At 35.9% G+C, this 22618-nt stretch overlaps 1 protein-coding gene across 1 annotated transcript; it reads left to right on the top strand.

The window, feature by feature from the left end:
- The first annotated feature begins 1856 nt into the window (after window positions 1-1856).
- Window positions 1857-22563, top strand: LOC141433233 (probable peptidoglycan muropeptide transporter SLC46). The gene is made up of 7 exons (XM_074095178.1): window positions 1857-3009; window positions 8428-8587; window positions 9114-9215; window positions 9781-9918; window positions 14028-14111; window positions 16612-16768; window positions 22419-22563. Exons 1-7 carry the CDS (start codon window positions 2218-2220, stop codon window positions 22486-22488), a joined length of 1503 nt encoding a protein of 500 aa, XP_073951279.1. The 5' UTR covers window positions 1857-2217; the 3' UTR covers window positions 22489-22563.
- Window positions 22564-22618: the final 55 nt, after the last annotated feature.

Genomic DNA, 22618 nt, shown 5'->3' with positions numbered 1-22618 from the left:
ACTAATATTTGGCATTTAGGTTCCTTGAGAAGGTGTAGGGGAACACTACAAAAGAATTTTTCGAAATTCTGACGGGAACGGGAAAAAATGGGATTTTTCGTTTTACTGGTCGTAGAAGGTTGCAATTTGGCATGTAGGTTGCTTGAGGAGTGAAGAGAACCATTATGAAATAATTTCCCGAAATTCCCACGGGAAAGGGAAAAAACGGGATTTTTCGTTTTACTGGTCCTAGAAAGCTGAAATTCGGCATGTAGGTTGTTTGGGGAGCGTAGGGGAGCACTACAAAAGGATTTCCCGAAATTCTGACGTTACAAGAAAAAAACAGGATTTATCGTTATACTGGTCGTAGAAAGCTGAAATTTGGCATGAAGGTTGCTTCGGGAGTGTAGAACAGCATTAAGAGATAATTTGCCGAAATTCTCACGGGAAAAGGAAAAAAATTGACTTTTCGTTTTACTGGTAGAAAGCTGAAATTCGGCATGTAGGTTGCTTGGGGAATGTAGAGGAGCATTGAGAGAGGACTTTTCAAAATTCATACGAGAACGGGAAAAACATGATTTTGCGTTTGACTGGTTGTAGAAAGCTAAAATTTCAATACTGCACTCATGCTGCAAAGAGCCCTTTTAACCGACTTCAAAATAAAAGGAGGAGGTTATGCAGTCCGCTATATATATTTATTTATGCATGTTCACCGATTTTTCGCTCAATTATGGACCGATTTTAAAAATTATTTTTTATTCTACTGAATATCTACTCCCGAGGTAGCATTGTCACTAAAATAATCAGAATCTGATGACGGGATCTCGGGGAAATCGAGGGCAACCCTCAAATTTTGTAGGCACGCATTACGTTTTTTATATATTTTCTAGAGTTATTTAAGTATTTGCGTCTGGTAACTCATGTTGATGAGCTGATGATGGAAGGTAAAACTCCTTAACAATTAGGAGTTAGAGGAAGTTTCTTTAAATATCATATGCACGTATAGGTAGACCTTTAATTGTATTCTTTCTGGTTATTCAATATTCAGGTGAGCTGATGATAGAAGGTATAACTCCTTAACGGTTAGGAGGACACATTAAGTACCTACGCCAAACCAATCAACTCATTACGTAGCAAAATTTATCCATACCTGTAAAGCAGTATACTGTGACAGGCTGACTGACTGACAGACGACGCGTAGTTTAAACTACAGATTTGACAGACTTGAATTTGGCACACATGTAGATTAAGTATCATAGGAGTGCACTAAGTATGGATTTTTTCGAAATCCTCATAGGGTAAGGAAATATTTAACTTTGTCTGCTTCTTTGTTTGTTTCGGGGAATCTCTGGAAAAACTGGGCAGATTTAAAAGAAAACCTATTAGTGTCATTCAATCGCGGACAGTGTGGTTTTCTATTTTTCTATTGAACTCACTTATTCCTATCCCGCGGTAACAATCCTATGCCGCGTAGGTACGAAGTTGCGGGCAAAAGAAACACGTGGGTTTTCTAAAATTACACCCCTGACCTAAAGATGTGAAACAGGGGTTCAAATTTTGTACGAATTATGATTATGTAGGTTGATTTTTAAATTCAAAAATTTGCAATTATAGTCCTCAGAAAAAACAATTAAAATACGAAAATAAAGATCGTAGAAAGTAAATCTGTGTTACCCCAAATTTAACGCGAGCGAAGCCGCGGGCAAAAGCTATCTTTAATAAAGCTTGTTCAGGTTCAGGCACACAGAAATGTCATTGATATAAAGCGTACCTTGACCGTGCTAATCACAGCGCACCGTACCCGCCGTTTCACATACGGGAGACATTGGCCTAATGGAATAATCGGATGCTTGGAGCAAGGCTGACGTGACGCGGCGCGCACGCAGTCCCGCGGGGACCGCTCACCACTCCGCGCGCCTAGCTGCCCAATTGCCTCTAATCGCGCCACTCTGACCCGTATCCGTCCAATCATCTAAGACAAGAGTCCTCCAGTCCACTCGCTAACTCCTCGACGAACTAACGTGAAAGCTGCCGCGGACCCTCATGTGCAGCGCGGATGTAGTTCATGAAGTGACAGTGTCGAAACCCTTGTCACGTTGCGTAATGGAGTGACTCTTCCGGCTCAGAAAAGATTTAACCATGAGTAAGAGGACAACCAGAAGAAGTACAATGAACGATTCCATTCACCGAGTCCCTGGATAATTGATTAAAGAACATCGTGTCACATCAATTGTCAGCATGAATGGAATAAGTACAGTTGCGAAACTTGTTGTGGAAGAAGGAATTCCAAAAGATGAACCTGAAGTGATCAAGAGGTCGAGTTTTAGGCAAAAACTAGCGCAGATTAGATCTAATATAACGGTTGAACCTATTATTGCGTGTTATATTATGTCCAATGTGTTCTCCGGACTTGCTGTTCAAAATTTAAATTTGGAAAAAGCGTGTCGTGTGAACCTAGGATACAGTGATGAAGTGTGTTCGGCACTTAATAGACGAGAAACAGAAAACTATACGATGGAAGAGGCAGAAGTGCAAAAGTTGACTGCGTCTGTGCAAGCGTGGAAAAACATTGTGCAGACTGCGTTTCCTTGTATACTAGTGCTGTTTGTAGGTTCTTGGAGTGACAAGACGGGAAAGAGGAAAGCATGCATTCTATTACCGATAGTGGGAGAAGTGCTGTGCTGTACGAGTTTCATTTTAAACACGTATTTCTTCTATGAGCTGCCTTTGGAGATCACGGCTCTTTCAGACCTGTTTCCATCTCTCACGGGCGGATGGATAACGGTGTGTGTTGGCGTGTTCAGTTACATCGGTGACATCACCACCAAAGAGATGAGGACATTTAGAGTTGGGGTTGCTAACCTATGTATGTCGCTCGGAATCCCGTTGGGGATGTCTCTAAGCGGCATACTTCTTCAACAAATAGGATACTATGGCATATTCTGTATATCAAACTGTCTTTATTTCACTAGTTTGATCTATGGTTACATCCGATTAAAGGATCCTGTCATGTCGGATGAAAGGCAAAAAGTAAGTAAAGAAAGGGTCAAAGTCCTACATTTGTAAAATGTTTTTTTAGTATCGACAAAACCGCTCTGCAAATCTCGTCCTTGCTTTATAAGGTCACCGAAATGCTGTACTTTCCTTAAGTTCATTTATCTTTTCTTTAGAAAAGAAAAGCATGCTTTATTTACTTTTTCCAAAAGGTTAGTAAATCAGGTCGAGAGATAAGGCGATGCGTACGGAGATTTTTTAATTCCTCCAGACTGGCAGTGACCATTTTTACTGCCTAAGAGAGAGCTGGAGTGCGAAAACCAACAATAGAATGGCTAGCTGATTTACCAATCCTGTTTCATAAAAAAACACCACTATTTGATCCGGACCAGACTTAAACACTATAGCATCTAATCCGAGATGCTAGTAATCTAAGTTTAGATCCTTGAAGCGTCATTCATTAACGGGTAACTGTATTGACCTGGAAATGGAAACCGTAGAAGTGCAAGATAGATACGTGCATGCAGTTCAGACGTCAGATGCCTGTAACACGACTAACTTGATAACGAAGCATGACAAGCATCACAAGACAATTGATATACAGTAGGCATTCCATATATTTGAAATTTCGTTGCTTTGTCATATGCAACACGAGGTATTTATTAACAACAATTATATATTTTTTTTATACTTAAAATATCATGGGACACTTCACATCAATTGATCTAGTCCCAAACTAAGCAAAGCTTGTACTATGGATACTAGGCAACGGATAAACATACTTAGATAGGTAAATACATACTTAAATACATATTGAACATCCAAGACCTGAGAACAAACATTCGTATTATTCATACAAATATCTGCCCCGGCCGGGAATCGAACCCGGAACCTCAAGCTTCGTAGTCAGGTTCTCTAACCACTTGGCCATCCGGTCGTCATTATCAAGCAGTAACACGGATAAATTACAAATAGAATAGAGAAATTTTACAACGATCCTAGTGACAGTACGTAAATCTTCGTTGAAAAAATTAACTCTGATATCCCAGTGATCGGAATAGGTAGTGCCATTTCGGGTGAATGACCTTAAATATTATCTATCTTCTATCTATACATATAATAAAGCTGAAGAGGGTCGAAAGTCTGTACATGGAAGATATTCGAAAAAAAGTTGGCTGGGGATACTTAGAATCGATAACAGAACACGTTCCAACAGTTTTTAGAATTTTTGTCTGTTTGTCTGTTTATCTGTTTATCTGTTTGTCGTTTATTTGACCGCGCATCACGTCGAAACGGCTGAACGGATTTTTATGCAAACTTTACTAATCTGACGAGAAAATCCCCGGCCAGGTTATAGGCTATAAAAATTCGACCCTTAGGGTATAAAAATTCAACCCTTAAAAGTGGAGGTAGCACTCAGAGTTACGTTCCCACCTTCAAGTTTTCAAATACGTGCTATGACTATCAAGTACCCTGATAAATTAACAGATGGCGCTGAAATTAATAACGTTGTGATACGAGTAAGCCACTAAGGAAGGATTTTGCCAAATCCATCCATACTTTTACTTTTATATTTTATTATTTAATATTTAATATTATATATTATATTAATATTATAAATGCGAAGTAGCTCTGTCTGTCTGTCTGTCTGTTACGCTTTCACGCCTAAACCGCTAAACCGATTTTGATGAAATTTGGTACAGAGATAGAATAGACCTTGGGAAAGAACATAGGCTATCTTTTATCGCGAAAAAGAGGCTTCAAGGGGTTGAAAGTTTATATGGTGGAAGTTCGTCACTGTCGAAGATAAAACCATGAAACTTGGCATGTAGGCACTTAATAAGAAGTAAGTCGATATTTTGTTGAGCTTTTTTGAATCTTTATTAAACTTGCCATTTTGGCACGGAAAAAGAGCTAAATAGATATTTGTACGCACGATTTTTAAAAATTCTTCCTATGAGGGGGTGAAATAGGGGATGAAACTTTATATGGAAGATCGTCATTGCCGAAGATAAATCGATGGTTCTGAATGAAACTTGGTATTTGGGCACGTGATAGGAGATAAATAGATATACCTATGTTCGCGCGTTTTTAAAAATTCTTCCTGTGGGGGGTGAAATAGGGGATGAAACTATATGGAAGATCATCATTGTCTAGATAACTCGATGGTTCTTTATGAAACTTGGCAGTTGGTTACTTATAAGAAATAAATAGATATTTGTTCAAGCGTTTTGAAAATGTTACCTGCGAGGGGATGTTAGCAGATGGGATGATTCAGTGTTAGCAGAGCCTTCTAAGCTCATAAGCAAAATGTACGGAATGTGGGGTCATTTTAGATGGCTTATTGACATAGACAGTTAGACATGAAAAATTATGATTTTCAGATTTTTCTTATTTATTGTGCTACGAGTATAAGAGCTACCTTTATGCAAAATTCCAAGTTTCTATGACAGCCGGAAGTACCCTATTACTTTTTTTGTTAAGGCGATTTATATGGAAAAACCTTTTTAATGACTGTAGCTTTTGATTGCCTTGACTTAGAGGTTTGATTTTTTCACAGCTTTTGGGACTATTGACCTGAGTTTAGGGTTTTAATTTCAACTCGATACCTATTCTCCCCGCGTTTAGGAGATAAAGGGTCTTGACGGACAGACTGACGAACGGACAGCAAAGTAATCCTGTAAGGGTTCCATTTTTTCCTTTTGAGGTACGGAACCCTAAAAAACATTTCTTCGGGCGCTTTTCAAATTTTGACCTATTTCCTTTTTTTTATATTGTAAACTTGAAAATATGAGGATTAAAAGTTGTTAAGGAATTCCAAACAAATTTACTGTAAGTATATTTATCAGAAATATGTGTAGCTATGCTTAGTAAAAATGCCGTCTTAATTATAATCCTACCCTCCTAACTTACAATAAAGGACGTAAGGTGTCAAGAGTTCACTATGAAGAATTTGTCCTGTTGTGTTAGCAGGGTAGAATACAGGTCGTATTGCTAAAATGTGGCTACCCGCAAAATATTTATGCTTTACCAAAGAACATGGGATGGAAGGATGGATGGATGGAAGAACAAAAAAAATAGTTAATATTTATAGCAATGTATTAAAATAGGTTATTTTCGGTAAACCGTAGAAGTTTCATGTACTATTATTGGCAGAATAGGTATCCTAAATAAATTAAATACTTCCCAAAGTTACTATTCCACGCGGACGAAGTCGCGGGCAAAAGCTAGTACTTAATATGGATTAGACCCGGGATTCTGGGACTCGTATTTTTTATACAGAATATTTTCTTGACATGTTACCTATTTATTAATTGAAGTTATATAGGAAAACGAGTAAAATAAAAGTCTTTGTCATTGTAAATAAATACTTACTTAATATTAATTAACAATTCCTTCGTTAAACACTTACAAGTAACAGTATAATAAACACAATCATTTATAATAAAAAAATAACATTATTGGTAACATAACATTTTTTTTATTAGTTTGTATCAAATTAAAATAGGAAACTATTTTCTACTTTCAAACGGCTTGTGGGGTGGTGATTTATCATCTTAAAATACTCCAAGATTCTTATAAGAAAAAATAAAACATAAGCTTAATTGTATACGGGGAAGTGGGGACATTTTCTAGGTACTCGAAGAGACCTAATACTAGGACTTGTTATTTTTGTAATAGTTTCAATGATTCATGCACATTTTGCGTTATGTGGGTCTTGGCATGTGTCAAATATTGGCTGTTAGAAAAATCTAATTATTAGTTCAAATGTTATCTTTCAATTGAAAAGAGATAGCAGTAATAAAATAGCAAATAATAATATTAGACATTTGTTGCTTTTTTCGCAACTCACCCTAGTCATGAGTGGTGAAGGTAGTCAGGTATCTAAAGATGATGACGGAATACATTTCGAAAACAACACGTGAATACCAAAACATAAGACGTATACTAGAAAAATATTTGTAAAAGTTTAAATTTATAACATTTTTAAACCAAACAAAAACTTCAAACGTTTCTAGCGAAATCCTGGAATCACAAACTAGATCCATTTATTAGGCTTACGCACCGACCGAAGTCTTGTGAAATGACACTACCTATTCCCATCACTGGTATCACTCAAGTGTTGCAAGTATCCTTGTAAAATGACAAGCTTTCTCTAATATTATGTTATAATGTTTAATTATAAATCGCATGACAAGAAAATTGTATGCACTCGATCATTTTGCGTCTCGCAGCACGACTCGTCTGACAGTTATAAACCCGGCTTGTGAATTTACAATCTCTACTCTAACTTTCTCTATTATTATATTAATTCGGTAAGGTCATCATAGCCGGCGGCGGTTAGTCCTATGTCTAAGTGATAAATTGGCGACGCAAATTCAAAGGGGAACCAAAACTTTTACACGTGGCTCCTAAAGGTGGCTGCTGGGGAATGCGTAATCCATAACCTATTTGTTTTCGGTTTAACCACTCGCGGAACACTCAAATAAACGTTGAGGGTTGCTTTTCTTTGACGCATAAAATAGCTGTTTAATGTTTCAAAAATCCATACTAATATTATGTGTGTTTGTATGTACAAAAATTAAATTGGTTATATCGATGTCATGAAACAAATCAAAATAGCCGATGAATGAAGGATCCTGATACGCGTTGTTCATTAGACATTTTTAATCGTTTGCCGTCCCCCACATTTACTATGTATAAGGACGGCAACAATGCAGATCTAATTCATATGTAAATTACTATTATGCACTTAATGTTAGGGCTTAAAAATTATGACCCTATAAAATAGTTGTATCTATCCGACACCGGGAGCGAGATAGTGTGCGCGGGAGATAAGTGGAATACCGCGTTCGGGCGCCAAGCCGACAATGATCCGCAATTTATGTCGCAAACAACCAGGCGCTTATTAATCTTGAAAGGGGTTGGGCGCGTGGAAAAGTTAATTTATCTATCCAGTATTTAATTTTTGAATTTAAACGTATGCAATGACTGGATTTTTAAATAATTGATTGATTCGTGTGTTACTATTTAGGGGGTCATGTCAATGATCTTTAATCTTTTTACCTACCAGAACAGTGCAGTTAAAAGTTTGGAGTTCATTGAGAGTTATTTTGAACGCGTAAGTAGAGAGTAATGTAAAGTTACTTGACAAATGTCATAATATTTGTTACTGAGTACTCGATAGCGACGGCGTAAATTATTTGTAGAGGCGCTGTACAATTCTCCATACAAATAATTTACGCCGTCGCTATATCGAGTACGGTCACTGTAAACTGGATTTGATAGAAAGAAGTAGTGAAAGCAATAATTATGATTCCGTGTACGACTGCAGGGAAACGTGACCCCACTACGGTACAAGCATATATCATAGGGTGACCCTCTCGTTGCAGCTGACTTAGAGGTGACAGTGTGGCCTCAGGAATTGTCCTTAACGTTGCTTTCATTCCGCAGGTGACCCCAGTAGGCTGTTGCGGTTGGATAAAATCTTTCTTCGACGCCCGGCATGTCCGCGAGACGCTCACCGTGGCCTTCTGCAACGGCACGCGACGGCGGCGCCTGCGCGTGTCTCTGCTCATCGTCGTCGTCTGCGTCATATTTGGCCCATTGCATGGTCAGTACCATGCCAGATACATTAATCAGTTACCAGATACAGTAAGGGTGAGGCCAAACGAACGTAACTTTTTTGAGTTGTGAGTCGCGTATTTTCTGCTGCATTCGCTTTTATACAAAAGTCCAATTTGTGCCACACGGCGACGCAAAATGAGTTTTACACAAATAGGACTTTTGTATGAAAGCAAAATTACGCGACTTACAACTCGGAAAGCTACGTTTGTTTGGCATCACCCTAACAGGGATGGAGCAAACATGAGCTTTACTTCAATAATAATAATAAATTTGTTTATTTCAAGTAAATTTACACATTATTTAAATCACAAAAAGAAAAAATATAAAAATACAATTAGATATTCTGTGGTGATAATTATATTGAATGAAAGAACAATCTCAGTACCTACTTACTCGTAATTGTTTTCATTATCCCAGAGCACGCACCTATCGGTGATGACCGTATTGTGTGTCTCCAATTCTTCACATCAAAGGTCAAGCTTTAAAGAAAGTACCTACTTTAATTTTTTCAGGTGAAATGAACGTGCTATACCTTTTCATGCGGTTTCGATTCAACTGGAACGAGGTGCAGTTCAGCATGTTTTGTACCTACAGCATCATCACCAACTTAGTAGGTAAGAACACAATGCTCAACTGGAGCGAGGTGCAGTTCAGCATGTTTTGTACCTACATCATCATCACCAACTTAGTAGGTAAGAACACAATGCTCAACTGGAACGAGGTGCAGTTCAGCATGTTTTGTACCTACAGCATCATCACCAACTTAGTAGGTAAGAACACAATGCTTAACTTATACTTAAGCTGCGATTCCACCAGAGAGGTGCGTGTAACGCGTTTGTCGCTCCGTTGAGTTGTTTTAACTAAAGCTGCGCTGAACGAGGATACGTAAATGAAGTGTTTCTATAAGAAAAACCCAGTCATCGCAACGCATTCTCACACATCTCTGGAGGAAACGCAGAATTTATTATATTGTAGTACCGCTTTTGTTATTGTATCTACATCAACACCAATTTCAAAGCGACTTTTATAGAAAGGACCGCGGTTGCCCCTTGGACGCCATTAGTTTTGCGGTGAGCAGCGAAGTATAAAAAATGTTCTTTAATTCCCGTATCTACTCTTGACTTATTAATTGTATCCTTATTTCCGTACTAATTTATGACTTCATTGTATCCGTGGCAGGAACACTTTTCTCCATCAGCATCTTCAGCAGTTTCATGAAACTGGACGACACCATCGTGGGCAGTATCTCCTGCGCCAGCAAGATCCTCGCCTCCTTCATATTCGCCTTCGCCACCACCACGACCGAGATATATTTGGGTATGTTCACAATCCACAATGGGGCACAAAAATTACAGCATATAGACCCTCTTATCCTATGTAACTGAAGACGATGATGATGATGATGATCTTGGAAAAAAAAAACTTGAAAAAGCATCTGCAATAGATTTCGCTAATAAATAAAAATGTGTTAAAAAGTTTTTGAAATTTATCAACTAATAATAAAATAAATAAATATAAAATATAATGGGGCACTTGACACCAATTGACCTAGTCCCAAACTAAGCAAAGCTTGTATTTACTATGCAACGGATAAACATACTTAAATACATATTGAATATCCAAGACCCGAGAACAAACATTCGTATTATTCATACAAATATCTGCCCCGGCCGGGAATCGAACTCGGAACCTCAAGCTTCGTGGTCAGGTTCTCTAACCACTAGGCTATCCGTCAAACGTCAAATATTAAATATATTGACCCGGATAACTCACGTCTTAAATCGAGTTTAGCTCGACATGTTTCGGGCTAATCCGTAGCCCTTCGTCTTCGGAGCAACGCGACTCAGCGGCTGCTGCAACACGCGCAAGACGTGAGTTATCCGGGTCAATATATTTAATATGAGTGAGTCTCACGGTAGTTTCATGTTCAAAACGTCAAATAATGACAACTTAATGCGCTTTTTAATAACTCCCTCCTTTAATTTTAAGTAAATGAGAATTGATTTCTCCACGATTTCTCCATATCATAATAAATACACGTTCATTATTTCTATTATTATGAGAGGAAGGCAAACGAATAAAGAGGGTCATCTGATTGAAAATTTCATCTAATTGTTTAAATGTTGAGAGGTAACAGGAGATACGGACAGAGTTACGGTCACTTTATAGTATTTTATGCAACAGTTTTATAAATGACGAACCCTAGTGGCGAACCAATCATATTTTAATTGTATCTTTGACATTTTAATCTTTATTCTTTTTTTTTCTTTATTCTTTTTTATTAAGTTTTATAAATAACAGGGTTCAAAAAAGGTGAGTGGCGTGAGTTACGATTTGAGCTTTAGTGAACATCGTAAGAAAAAGACGCCACGAGCTTTTTTTGACTTACTTATACAACGTTGCATATACAATACTTTTTCTTCGACTGGGTTACTGGCTACTTATTAAGTACAATACAAAATTAGAGAAATAGTAAACTTTAAACGTTTTCATACTTTAGTAAAAAGTATGGCAAACGCAAAAAGAAGGTAAACAACATTAAAAAGGAGAAATATGAAAATGTCAAAATTTGTCTAAGTTAAATTTTGTTTTTAATTAACGTTTAGTTGCCTATGACGATGTTTAAAATACACGTTACTTATGTTGGCAGGCTATGGATTATGCTTTTTTTTTATTCAACTGGATGGCAAACGAGCAAGAGGGTCTCCTGATGATAAGAGATCACCACCGCCCATAGACACCTGCAACACCAGGGGCATTGCAGATGCGTTGCCAACCTTGAGGCCTAAGATGGGATACCTCAAATGCCAGTAATTTCACCGGCTGTCTTACTCTCCACGCCGAAACACAACAGTGCAAGCACTGCTGTTTCACGGCAGGATTAGCGAGCAAGATGGTGGTAGCAATCCGGGCGGACCTTGCACAAGGTCCAAATTAAAATTTCCTGTTCGGAAAGTTTTTATTCTGTAGATATAAAAACCATAATGCTTAAAATATGTAACTGGCTGCACCTTAGCCTGTCCAAACGTACGAATTAAGAAAAAAAGTACCTAAGTGGTTGCAGTATCGTTTTAGCAACATTACGATACAATGCTGTTATGGGGAATAGACAATATAGACTTTTCCCTAATCTTGTTCTTGTAGAAAAAAAATATTAAAAAATCTTAATATAATTAATTATTTATTTATTTTATTAAGCGATTCAGAAAACAGGCACACAGAGAAAATTACAACATTACATTACTATAAAAGCCCTCTTGTTCTGAGAGGAGGCCTGTGCCCAGCAGTGGGACGTATATAGGCTGGGATGATGATGATGATGATTACTATAAAAATCTAAATTAATAAAATAATAATAAATAACACAAAAAAAACAATTATAAGTACAATAAAAAAAACAGTTAGTTAGTATAGTAGGTATTTTATGCAACAGTTGTATAACAGGGTTCAAAAAAGGTGAGTAAGTAAGTAAGGCTGTTATATTACTGTTCGTGATTAAGTAAATCACAGATTTCAGTATAGGAGTAGAAAAAGTAATATATTTGTTAGCACTTACTTATTATAAATTGATAGGTACATGCTCTTTGCGCAGTATGTTAACTCATTACGATTTCTGTTGCGGTTGGCTGCCAATTGAGAAGAAAAACACGATCAAAACCACAACAATAGAAGCCATTCGTCATCGTGAATTCGAATAATGACTGTAGCTTATACTTTTTAATGCACGTAAATTACTAATGCACGTGAATAATAAATAGTGCATCTTTTGCACGCTTAGTACCATCTAATCAGGGCCGGATTTAGAGGTGCGGAGGCGTTGGGGCAACAAAGGAGTGGAGGCAAAACTATTTTCCAAATAAAATGAGGGCCATTTGATATTTTGATATTTTACCGATTGCCTGATTGAAGTGGACAAATATATAGATGAATATAATATTATAATATCTTGGTACACTTGACACCAATTGACCTAGTCCCAAACTAAGCAAAGCTTGTACTATGGATACTGGGTAACGGATAAACATACTTATATAGACAAAATATTAAACATCCAAGACCCAAGAACAAACATTCGTATTATTATGATTAATTTCGAGTTGTATGTTTGTTGGTCGTGTACAGATGATGATGATGGTCTTTGAAGTTCAATATGTATTTATCTATACGTGTATTTTTGATACTACCTCAAACTTTAAGGGTAGTTAGTGAAGGCCCTAATTATCACATTTTATTGTTTTAGTAAAAAAAATGATGTTATTATCCTTATAAAATTAATTAACACGCAATGTATCACTACGTGATACTACTTTGTTTTTGTGCAAAACGTCGCACTTGTTGACGTGACAGCTGTCACAGAACACTTCTGTCTAGTATCAAATTATTTTACGCAATACATTGTTGCTCGAAAATATTTCAAAAATAAATTACGCTCTAGTAGTTAATTCTAAATTAAAAAAAAATGTTTTGATATCGATTCACAGCACTTAATTATATCGGTACTTATTAATTGGTAAGTAACGAATATTCTTGCAAACTCCGTTAAGCCTTACCTTCATAATGTGGCAAATAATATTCCAACCTAGAATTTCACTAATATTCTCATCAACATTAGCGTAATAATCTGATTAGTGATGCCACTAATTATGATTAAGATTTAAAACTATTAGTTTTATCGACTCAAGTTTCGACACTTTGATTCTCTCGTCTTGTGATATTGACAGCTGTCACCCGCACTATGCTACAATGAAATTACTGTAGGTCAATTGGTGGTAAGTGTCCCATGACATGATATTTATTTATTTATTTATCAAGCAATGCTGCACTTTAGGCGAACGACATTAAATAAGTTGGTCAGTCTGTACAACCGTACATTTTTCTTTTTGACGTTTACTCTAAATAATAAAGTTCCATATTAAAGGACGTGAAAATTGTATTAAACAATAATTGATTGAGTTTTAGTAGCACATGAATACATGGGCATGCATTTTTCTTTTTGACGTTTACTCTAAATAATAAAGTTCCATATTAAAGGACGTGAAATGGCATACCTACCGTCTCCCTTGTGTCGTCAGCTCATTCTAATATAATGAATGAATTACTAATAGATATGTCTAAACAATGCGTCACGATCTTGATATTTAATAGCAAAAAATAATATGCTTTCTAGGATTTTTTTGAGTCAAGTTGACCAATATGAAAGTCAAGTGTAACCTTCAAGTATCAAATAGAGGTAGAATGTTACGCCAAAACCCATAAAAAATAGTACGAGATCTGATTTCAAATTTGTATACGTCATAGAGTCAGGAATAGTTTTGTTATGTAGGTTAGATGACAAATGCAAGCACAGTCACCAAAATGTACATACAATCATCAAAAAAGGTCGACTTGAAAATAATTTATTTTAACAAAAACTTATTTGTTTACAGCGCCATTGGTGGAAATTTTCAATGGGACATCGTTCATAGCCATGCGCTCCATCGCTTCCAAACTCGTTACCAGTGAGGAGTTAGGTAAGTATTACTTACCTAGAAATATGAAGAAATATACCTGTGTGTTAAAAACTAAAAATTTTAACCATTGAAACAACTTTTCCCCAAAGCTAAGAACAATGTAGCTTGAGTCATCCCTCAAAATAATCGCGTTGGACAGATTCATCCAATGCAAAGCTAACAACATTAAGAGCCAGTTTCACAAGTCATTGATAAATTTTATGTGACAAATATCTGTGATGCCGTCTGTTTTTGTTTTGTCCGAATAAACTGATTCGGCATCACATTTATCTGACAACTAGCTTTTGCCCGCGGCTCCGCCCGCGTGGTATTCGGCTATCGTGCGCTGTTCCCTCGGGCACTGTGCATTTTTCCGGGATAAAAAGTAGCCTATGTCACTCCTACACACCCATAAACTATTTCTATGCCAAAAATCACGTCGATCCGTCGCTCCGTTACGGCGTGAAAGACGGACAAACATACACACAAACACACACACTTTCGCATTCATAATATTAGTATGGATTCTGAACTTCATAAAATTTTATCAATGAGTGGTGAAACAAGCAGAAATATTTAAAACTAAGACTATATAAATACCATGTCTAGAATAATCCTTGTAACAATACTAACTGATAACAACAAAGCCAATGCACATCATTAGTCCAACAGATTAGATTACAGTTATTATTGAAGTGCATAGCAATACCAAACACCGCAGGAGCTATCGCTTCATTGATAAGAATTACCAATATTTTATTAGTAGATACCCTTTCGTTGGTTCAACGTTCTAGTGCATTGACTTCTAGGAGCTACGAGTATGAGATACTTTGAACAAAGATCGACTATACCTACTTATATCCTCCTACCTCCTACCTACCTGGGTTAGTATCTAAATATGTCACCTTCTTTGGCTTCTTTACAAAATACCACAAAATGTATCCTGAATATTTTCAGCCAGTGGTTGGGTAAAACCGTGTAAACAACCTTGTGAAAAATCGTCATAAACTAACAATTGAGATTCACAAATGTTTCAATACATTTTATTTATTTAGCCAATTTTCAGAATGCATCAAAGACGTTATGTAACTACGTAGACGTAAATGAAAAAATTCGGTGTTGTTCAACGTTCAACCACAAAACGAAATATTCTGATGTCATTTTCGATACCTTACATTCTATACTTCTGTGAAACAAGAGGCAGTGGATAGCAAAACTTAATAAAATTCAATTATTTTACGTATTTGTTTGTACACTAGCAGGTATAGATGAATTTAGCGAGAGCTTGGAATTGCATTTGTAGTGGTTGTACGGTATGTATGTATGTATGCTTTGTATGTATGTAGTAAACTCTTTATTGTACAAAAGAAAAGAAACAAATTACAATTATTGTTAAACTTTAAGATACTTACACGGTACGCATGAAAAGGAAAATAACTTAAGTATTTCACTTAATTTAATGAAATTACATAGGTACTCTTCTCTTCTTAACAAGTAAAATAATACCTACTCAGTTTACAAACCTCTTTTTATGCTGATAGTACGGGAAAAAGGCAATGTGAAATATACAATGCCTATAAACACACAATACCACTACATATGCAATTCCACGCTCTCGCTAATTTATCTATATGTCGGCGGCCGATCGTTAAATCCGCCAGATCAAGAAATTCCTAGGCATATCGTGAAATGGCGCCATTTCATGAATTGGCTAAGGGAAATCCGCCATATCGTTTAAAACTCACCGTTTAACGATTTGCCTAGTGACGTTTAGGCAGATCATGAAATTCCTAGACATATCATGAAATGCCGCTATTTCATGATTTGGCCAGTTTAGGCAGGTCATAAAATTACTAGGCATATCATGAAACGCCGCCATATCGGTTCTGGCACTTCGCCGGCCGCTGCTGCGGCACGCTCGCTTCGCTCGCTCGGCTCGTGCGTTGTGGTCATAATTCATACTAACCACTCCTCGCTTCGCTCGTCGTGCCTAAATTTTTCTTTTTTTCGACATATCACGATGTGCCCGGTATAGAGCTAGGAATATCGAGGAATGCATTGCTTTAATTGATCTGCCGTATTGTTCCTCAGGCACATCGTGATATGCCTAGGAATTTCGTGATCTGGCGGATTTTACGATCGGCCGCCGACAAATACATGGATACTGTAAGAAATGAAAATAAATGAAACGATAAGACACTTTTTTGTGTGCCGCAAACGCCCATATGCTTACTTACAGTAAACTAATTATACGGTACTGCCGGTAAACATGCTATTCTGCCTGAGTATTGATGACGAATGATAAAAAAATAACTAGCTCTCTATCCCGTGGGAATTTCGGAAAAGTTACACTAAACCATCATTATGATCCTCGAAAATTATGACATGTCTGTCTTCGAGTCTCTATCTGCAATAAATATTTTAGAATGTAAGTCATCTGTTCATTACTCACGTTAGGTACTCTTGTATATATATGTGCCAGATAATCATTTGCTTTTATCTTTCTTACACCGTTTCGCAGGTAAAGTGAACTCGTTGTTCGGACTGGCAGAAGCAATGACACCGTTGGTTTACGGGCCACTCTACTCCCGGGTGTACATGGCAACACTCAGCTTCCTCCCAGGAGCTGTCTTTCTACTCGGCGCTGCCATGACCGTTCCCGCCATGGCCATATTTGGGCAAGTTTTTTTTTACTGCTGAAATTCTGTTCTGAGAGCTGGTTAGACGTTTTAAAGTAGGTATTCGGGACAGCGTAGAAATTGAAGTACTTTTTTGCAATATCTAAACACAAAAACATAGGGCTGGCTAGTGGGTGGTAGGATTCTTAACTGATTCTTTAGTTTTATACATCAGGCAGGATATATTATTTTCGCGTAGAATGTGGTTTTGAAGTTTATAATATAATATCTTTAAATGTAATAATGAGGAGTCAAAAAATAAAGTAGCCAGATAATTTACTCGATTCGGGGACTTAGCCCACCATTTCAAAAAAATCAAAACTTCTTATTTTAATTTTCAATGTTCCCAAAATTAAAAAAATCTGCATATATAGGTATATACTCAGCGACACAAAATTTGGCCCATTCTACATAAAAAATTACCTATTTCTGCATATATTTGAGGGCCAGATTTTTTGCCGCTCAGTATATATAAAAATAAATGAGCTTAGCTGGCTCATTTCACTGGATCAAACCATACGACCTTCTAGACGATTTAAAATGCCACAATTGGTGGTCATTTAGGCCCCATAATCCTTCAGATAGATCTATATTTTGAATTTAGATATCATAAAGGAAGCATTGTACAAGTTTTTACACTGTCTCAATGGCATACTCTTAATAAACTGCTAGCTATCTAAATTATGTAATAAATGGCAACCAGACGTACCTACTCGTACTATCCCCGATAATCGTACCACGGCGTCTGTTTCTTACGGCGTTGTGGTTTAACACTTACTTTGCGCGCCAATATTCATACCGGCAAGATAAATAATCAACATCATCACCATCATATCAATAGGAGTAGGACGTCCACTGTTGGATATATAATATATGCCTTCCCCATAGAGCAGTTGCTTTGCTTGGAAGCGGCCTGCATCCAACGTGAACCAAATAAATAATATTAAAACTCAAACATTCATTTTAGGCTCTATGGCACATTACATCAAGTTAATTATACCCATATTGTATTTATTTTGGTAATTTAAACAGAAATAATATTCTTTATTGCACACTACACAAATCAATACAAAAATTTTACATGGACACAAAATGCAGGATTGACAATTCGGTCTTAGGGAATTTCACCTAGGAAAATAAAACTAACAGATCACTCTAAAAGGGACTCACCATACAAAGGGATCCGATAGTTTAGTCAGTATCACATGGAGGAATGTTGAGTTTTCTTTGCAAAGAAATAAAAACTAAAAGCTTTTTCCCATCTCGGGCCGAGTTACTCAGAACTACCCCATGGGAAATTTTCAAGTAAGTAGCTAAGATAGGTATCCCATAAGGGGGTGTCCCATGTCCATCTTCGGTACTGAATTCTATTTAAAGAAATCAATTCAATTTTCTTACCTGCGCTTTTTGTAATTCTAACAATATATTATTGTCATTAATCCTATACTATATCTGACTGCTGGGCAAAGACCTCCTCTCAGACACGGGTTTGTCCTATTACAAGTCCAGTTTTGATAGAATTATACTGAAATAAAAGAATACATATTATAAAAAAGCGTGAATTCGTATTCGAACCCATGACTCAGCTTCATAAGGCAGTAAATGAGGTCATTTAACATTTTTTTTAACTTGAGTCCGTTCATGCAGGTTTAGCCTTGACTTAAAAGATGTGTTGTCTATAGTCCCTTAACTTTTATTATGTCAGGATAGACGCGGACCTAGACGTATTTATTATCCAACGATGATCTCACTAAATTCCTTCTCAATATTTGTCATAGCGAACTCGCTAAATATGTTTGTTTATCTTTTTAACACGAGAAATCGACTATGTAATTTGAACAGAATTGAAGCCTGAAAGAGTCAAAATGTGGACCACGATCAAGAACCTTAGTACGTATAGGTAGTGCCACAAGATTGAAGCGAATGATTATACACACAGCTACAACGTATCGTGTAATAACAGCAGGATTTTCACATTTACCTACTCATTCATTTAATTCATTCTCCTTTTGTTCAATCAGTTATTTTTGTAGCTATATGTTTAATCATTCACTTCAACTCTCCTGGCACTATCTATAGTATATATTTAAAAAAAACATCTTATCTACATCAATGGTAACTTCTGTCACAAATTTCAGAAAAAAAGACAAGTACTTAATAAGTAACAATTATATTTCAATTAACGAAACATCGTGATATTAACCCACCTGACAGACTACGCGACTTAGATTTCCTCGTATAGTTTACTTTGTATTGATTACGTACTCTTAGTTCCGAGAGCTGGTGCAGGAGAGGCAATCAAGCGTTAATATCACTAAGTAAGTGAGTACGGTGGCCCGCAGCGTCTCCAGTACTAATTAGCAACAAACACTGTGCTCGTTTGTACGGAATTTGGTACAGCTTAATTTGTCTTTACCGAAATACAGGTTGATAGTTTTTAGTGGATAAATGACTGGAGGATCTTTAGTTCAATTGGAAATATGCAATCATTTTTTTTGTTTCTTTAAATATATCTTTATTGCTTGATGAACCGAGTTATGAAAAGATGTTTTAAATTGCCAATTGGACAGAGAACCAACAGAAAGCCCATAGAAAATTTATTCTTCTAGGAAGAGATGGAATGTAAATTACGTTCCCTCGTATTTTCCTTATTTTTCAACAGATATTGATGATTTTTACGTCATTTTTTTCTAGTTTTATATCACGACTAGTTTTTGCCCGCGGCTTCGCTCACGTTAAATTTGGGGTTAAAAAAATTAACCTACATACGTAATTAATTATAATTCGTACCAACTTTAAAACACTGTTTCGCTGATTCAGGGGTGGAATTTTAGAATTATATCCCGAGAAATTGTAAAGTTCCCGCGGGACATGAATTACTCTTATGATCTATTTTAATTTTCTTAATTGTCGATTAGAGACACATTGTAGCTTTATTCATTTAGCTTGTGCGATTCAGTTAGCATGTAAAATCCTCTTTATTCGTTTTAACCCGTGGGATATTCTAAAAATCTTTAAAACAGTTTTTACCTGTTAGTATTATCTACTTGCATGCCAAATTTGAAGTCTCTAATATTTATAATTACGGAGTTAGGGCCACTTTGAAGCGAAAATATAAATCCCATTTATTCCCTATCCCGCGGGAATTTTGATAAAGCCTGAAAACTATTTTTAGCTGTTAGTATTATCTACTTGCTCGCCAAATTTGAAGCCTCTAATAATTATAGTTACGGAAATAGGAACATTAATTGGAAGTGAAAATACAAATGCCATTTAGGTACTCACTATCCCGTGTGAATTTCGGAAAATCCTGAAAACAGTTTTTAGTTGTTAGTATCACCAACTTGAATGCCAAATTTGAAGTTTCTAATAATTATAGTAACGGAAATAGGGCCATTTTTAAGTGAAAGTATAAATCCCATTTATTCCCTATCCCGTGGAAATTTCAAAAAATCCTTTCTTAGTGCGCGTCTACACCTATCAAGCAATATATATTCCAAATTTCAAGTTTCTAGGTCTAGCGGTTTGGGCTGTGCGTTCATCTATAAGTCAGTCAGTCAGTCAGTCAGTCAGTTTCTTCTTTTATATATATAGATAATTTAGGAGAAATTTTGTGTTCTGTGAATAAAATATTACATGTTTTTTACTGACTATAATATTTTAAGACTAAACATTATTTTCATCCAATATGTATACCACCTTACCAAATTCGAGATAATCAGACTAACTGGAAGTGGATTAAATTGAACTTGTTAGATTTTAACTATGTAAACTAACAAAGAAACAATAATTATAAGTTAAAGAAATGCTTGTAAAAGGTCTCGATTGAAAACATATTTTGAGAAAAAAAATATCTCATTACAGTTAAACCTGAGTGCACATATTTCTGTGTTTTAAAATATAATTTCAGCTAATTATTATTAAGTATTCGGTTTATTTTAAGCTGCTTTGATTAAATCCGATAAATATACGCTAAATATTACATTTCAGATAAATTACATCATCTTACAATATTATTATCATCATTATTAGTAAAAATTAACATAGAATTTATTTACTGTGTCAAACTGTGCTTTTAACATGCCAATAATGTAATTTAAAGTGAAAATATGTATCAAACAAAATTACCACATCTTTATCTTTTCATAAACATGTAAACATGATAGTTATTTCTAATTAAATTAAACATTAATAAATTAATTGATAAAAACCAGTGTGCCCGTCACTTTTCTTATCAATAGTAACTACAGTACCTACAGTACCGTCAACTTGTACAGTCAACTTATAATTTTACATGTGAAAACTATAATTATAGACACGTAATATGACTATTTTTTATTGCCAATGCTTTTACTCGATGAAAAATAAAAAATAAAAACTACCAACTAAACCACTGGGAACTCGACCATCCATTTGAAAATGTTTATCACTTGTTAAATAGTGACGTTTGGTGATATATCTATCACAACTACCATAAGTTACGACTCCTACGTTCTAAATTGGTTAGAAAGGCATAATAAATCATGTACCACTGCTATATTTCTCATATTATTTGTTTTTTTTTTAAATATAATGATCTAATAATACCATACCATACCATACCATCATAATAATACAATACCATCTAATAATACCCATATTAAAGAGAGGCAATAAATTCAACTACTTAATCATTACAGTAGCTTCATCAATATGCCAAAGGGTGTAACAGAGTAGCCTTTAAAAATTGTCCATAAAGTTGCAAATTTTAACTATGCGATACCTTTATGAAATATGTAAGTTATTAGGATATAACACGACTAGACTGTGAAACACTGAAATTATAAATGTAACGTTCTGTAGGAGGACTAAAGGACTACGAATGAGAGTGTACCTAACTAGCAAACATTTTTACCTTTTAACTTTTTTCTAGCAGGCAGGTACATACATGCCTTCACATTATTAACTCGTGCACCTTTTGGTAAGTGACAGCCGATTGATTGGTTAACATGTGAACATTATTCGATTTGATCAAGTTAAAACACGCTTGTTTCGAACGTGCAAGATTATCCACAGATAATTTACTATTATATAGTACGACAATGCTCTTGATGAACGTGGCAAAAAATGGAAATAACGCAGCTATCTCGTAAAACTTCACTTTTTAAAGTTCACCGTAAATGTAGTTGTATTTTTTGTTGGTGATTTTTAATTTGTATTTTGAAATTATAACACTAATAATATAAAACAATATATAATTAAAAAATACAATAAGGCGCCAAAATCAAATCAAAACATTTCGCTCGTGCAAACGTCACGCACCTTCAATAAAATCTTTGTAGCATTGTAAAATATCCCGACGTCGCACCACGTGTTAAATCACGTGCTCAGCTCTGTTCGAACGATACTTTTAAATTAGGTACTGTGTGAATGCAAATAGTTAACACATACTCGTTCCTATCGTTAAATCTCTATTATATCTTCGGAAATCCCAAAGCACTATTCCAAACTCTGATTCTTTAAGCATGGGTCCGGCTCATCTTTGGAATTATTGACTGACCATTTATTTATTATTCATGTCAACATTACACTTACTGCACACGTAGGTCTGTGGATTTAGTGTAACGCTTGAACAAAGCTGCAGTAGATAATTTTAATCCCTGTTTTCCAGATGGATGTACTTCGAGCAGAAAGAGGATAAACGACTCGCAGAGGCTGAAAACGCCAACAAGGAAGTCTAGTGCATCTCCAAATATCCATATAGTTTACTTTGTTTAAGAAAAAAAGATATTTAATTAAAAAACGTTACAAATCTCCAGACTGTTTAATTTATTATTCTCTATAAGATGTATAAATATAACCATAGCATTC

This window comes from Choristoneura fumiferana, chromosome 12 (genome assembly GCF_025370935.1).
Source record: "Choristoneura fumiferana chromosome 12, NRCan_CFum_1, whole genome shotgun sequence".
Classification (NCBI taxonomy): domain Eukaryota; kingdom Metazoa; phylum Arthropoda; class Insecta; order Lepidoptera; family Tortricidae; genus Choristoneura; species Choristoneura fumiferana.
The sequence above is the reverse complement of the archived record's forward strand: the minus strand, read 5'-3'. Positions and strand labels throughout refer to the sequence as shown.

Excerpts from the sequence above, each read along its gene's own strand:
- LOC141433233 (XM_074095178.1), top strand. The coding sequence starts at position 2,218 with ATGAATGGAATAAGTACAGTTGCGAAACTTGTTGTGGAAGAAGGAATT. Across the intron at positions 3,010-8,427 it reads TGTCGGATGAAAGGCAAAAA|GTGACCCCAGTAGGCTGTTG; the intron begins GTAAGTAAAGAA and ends TTCATTCCGCAG. Across the intron at positions 16,769-22,418 it reads CCCGCCATGGCCATATTTGG|ATGGATGTACTTCGAGCAGA; the intron begins GCAAGTTTTTTT and ends CCTGTTTTCCAG.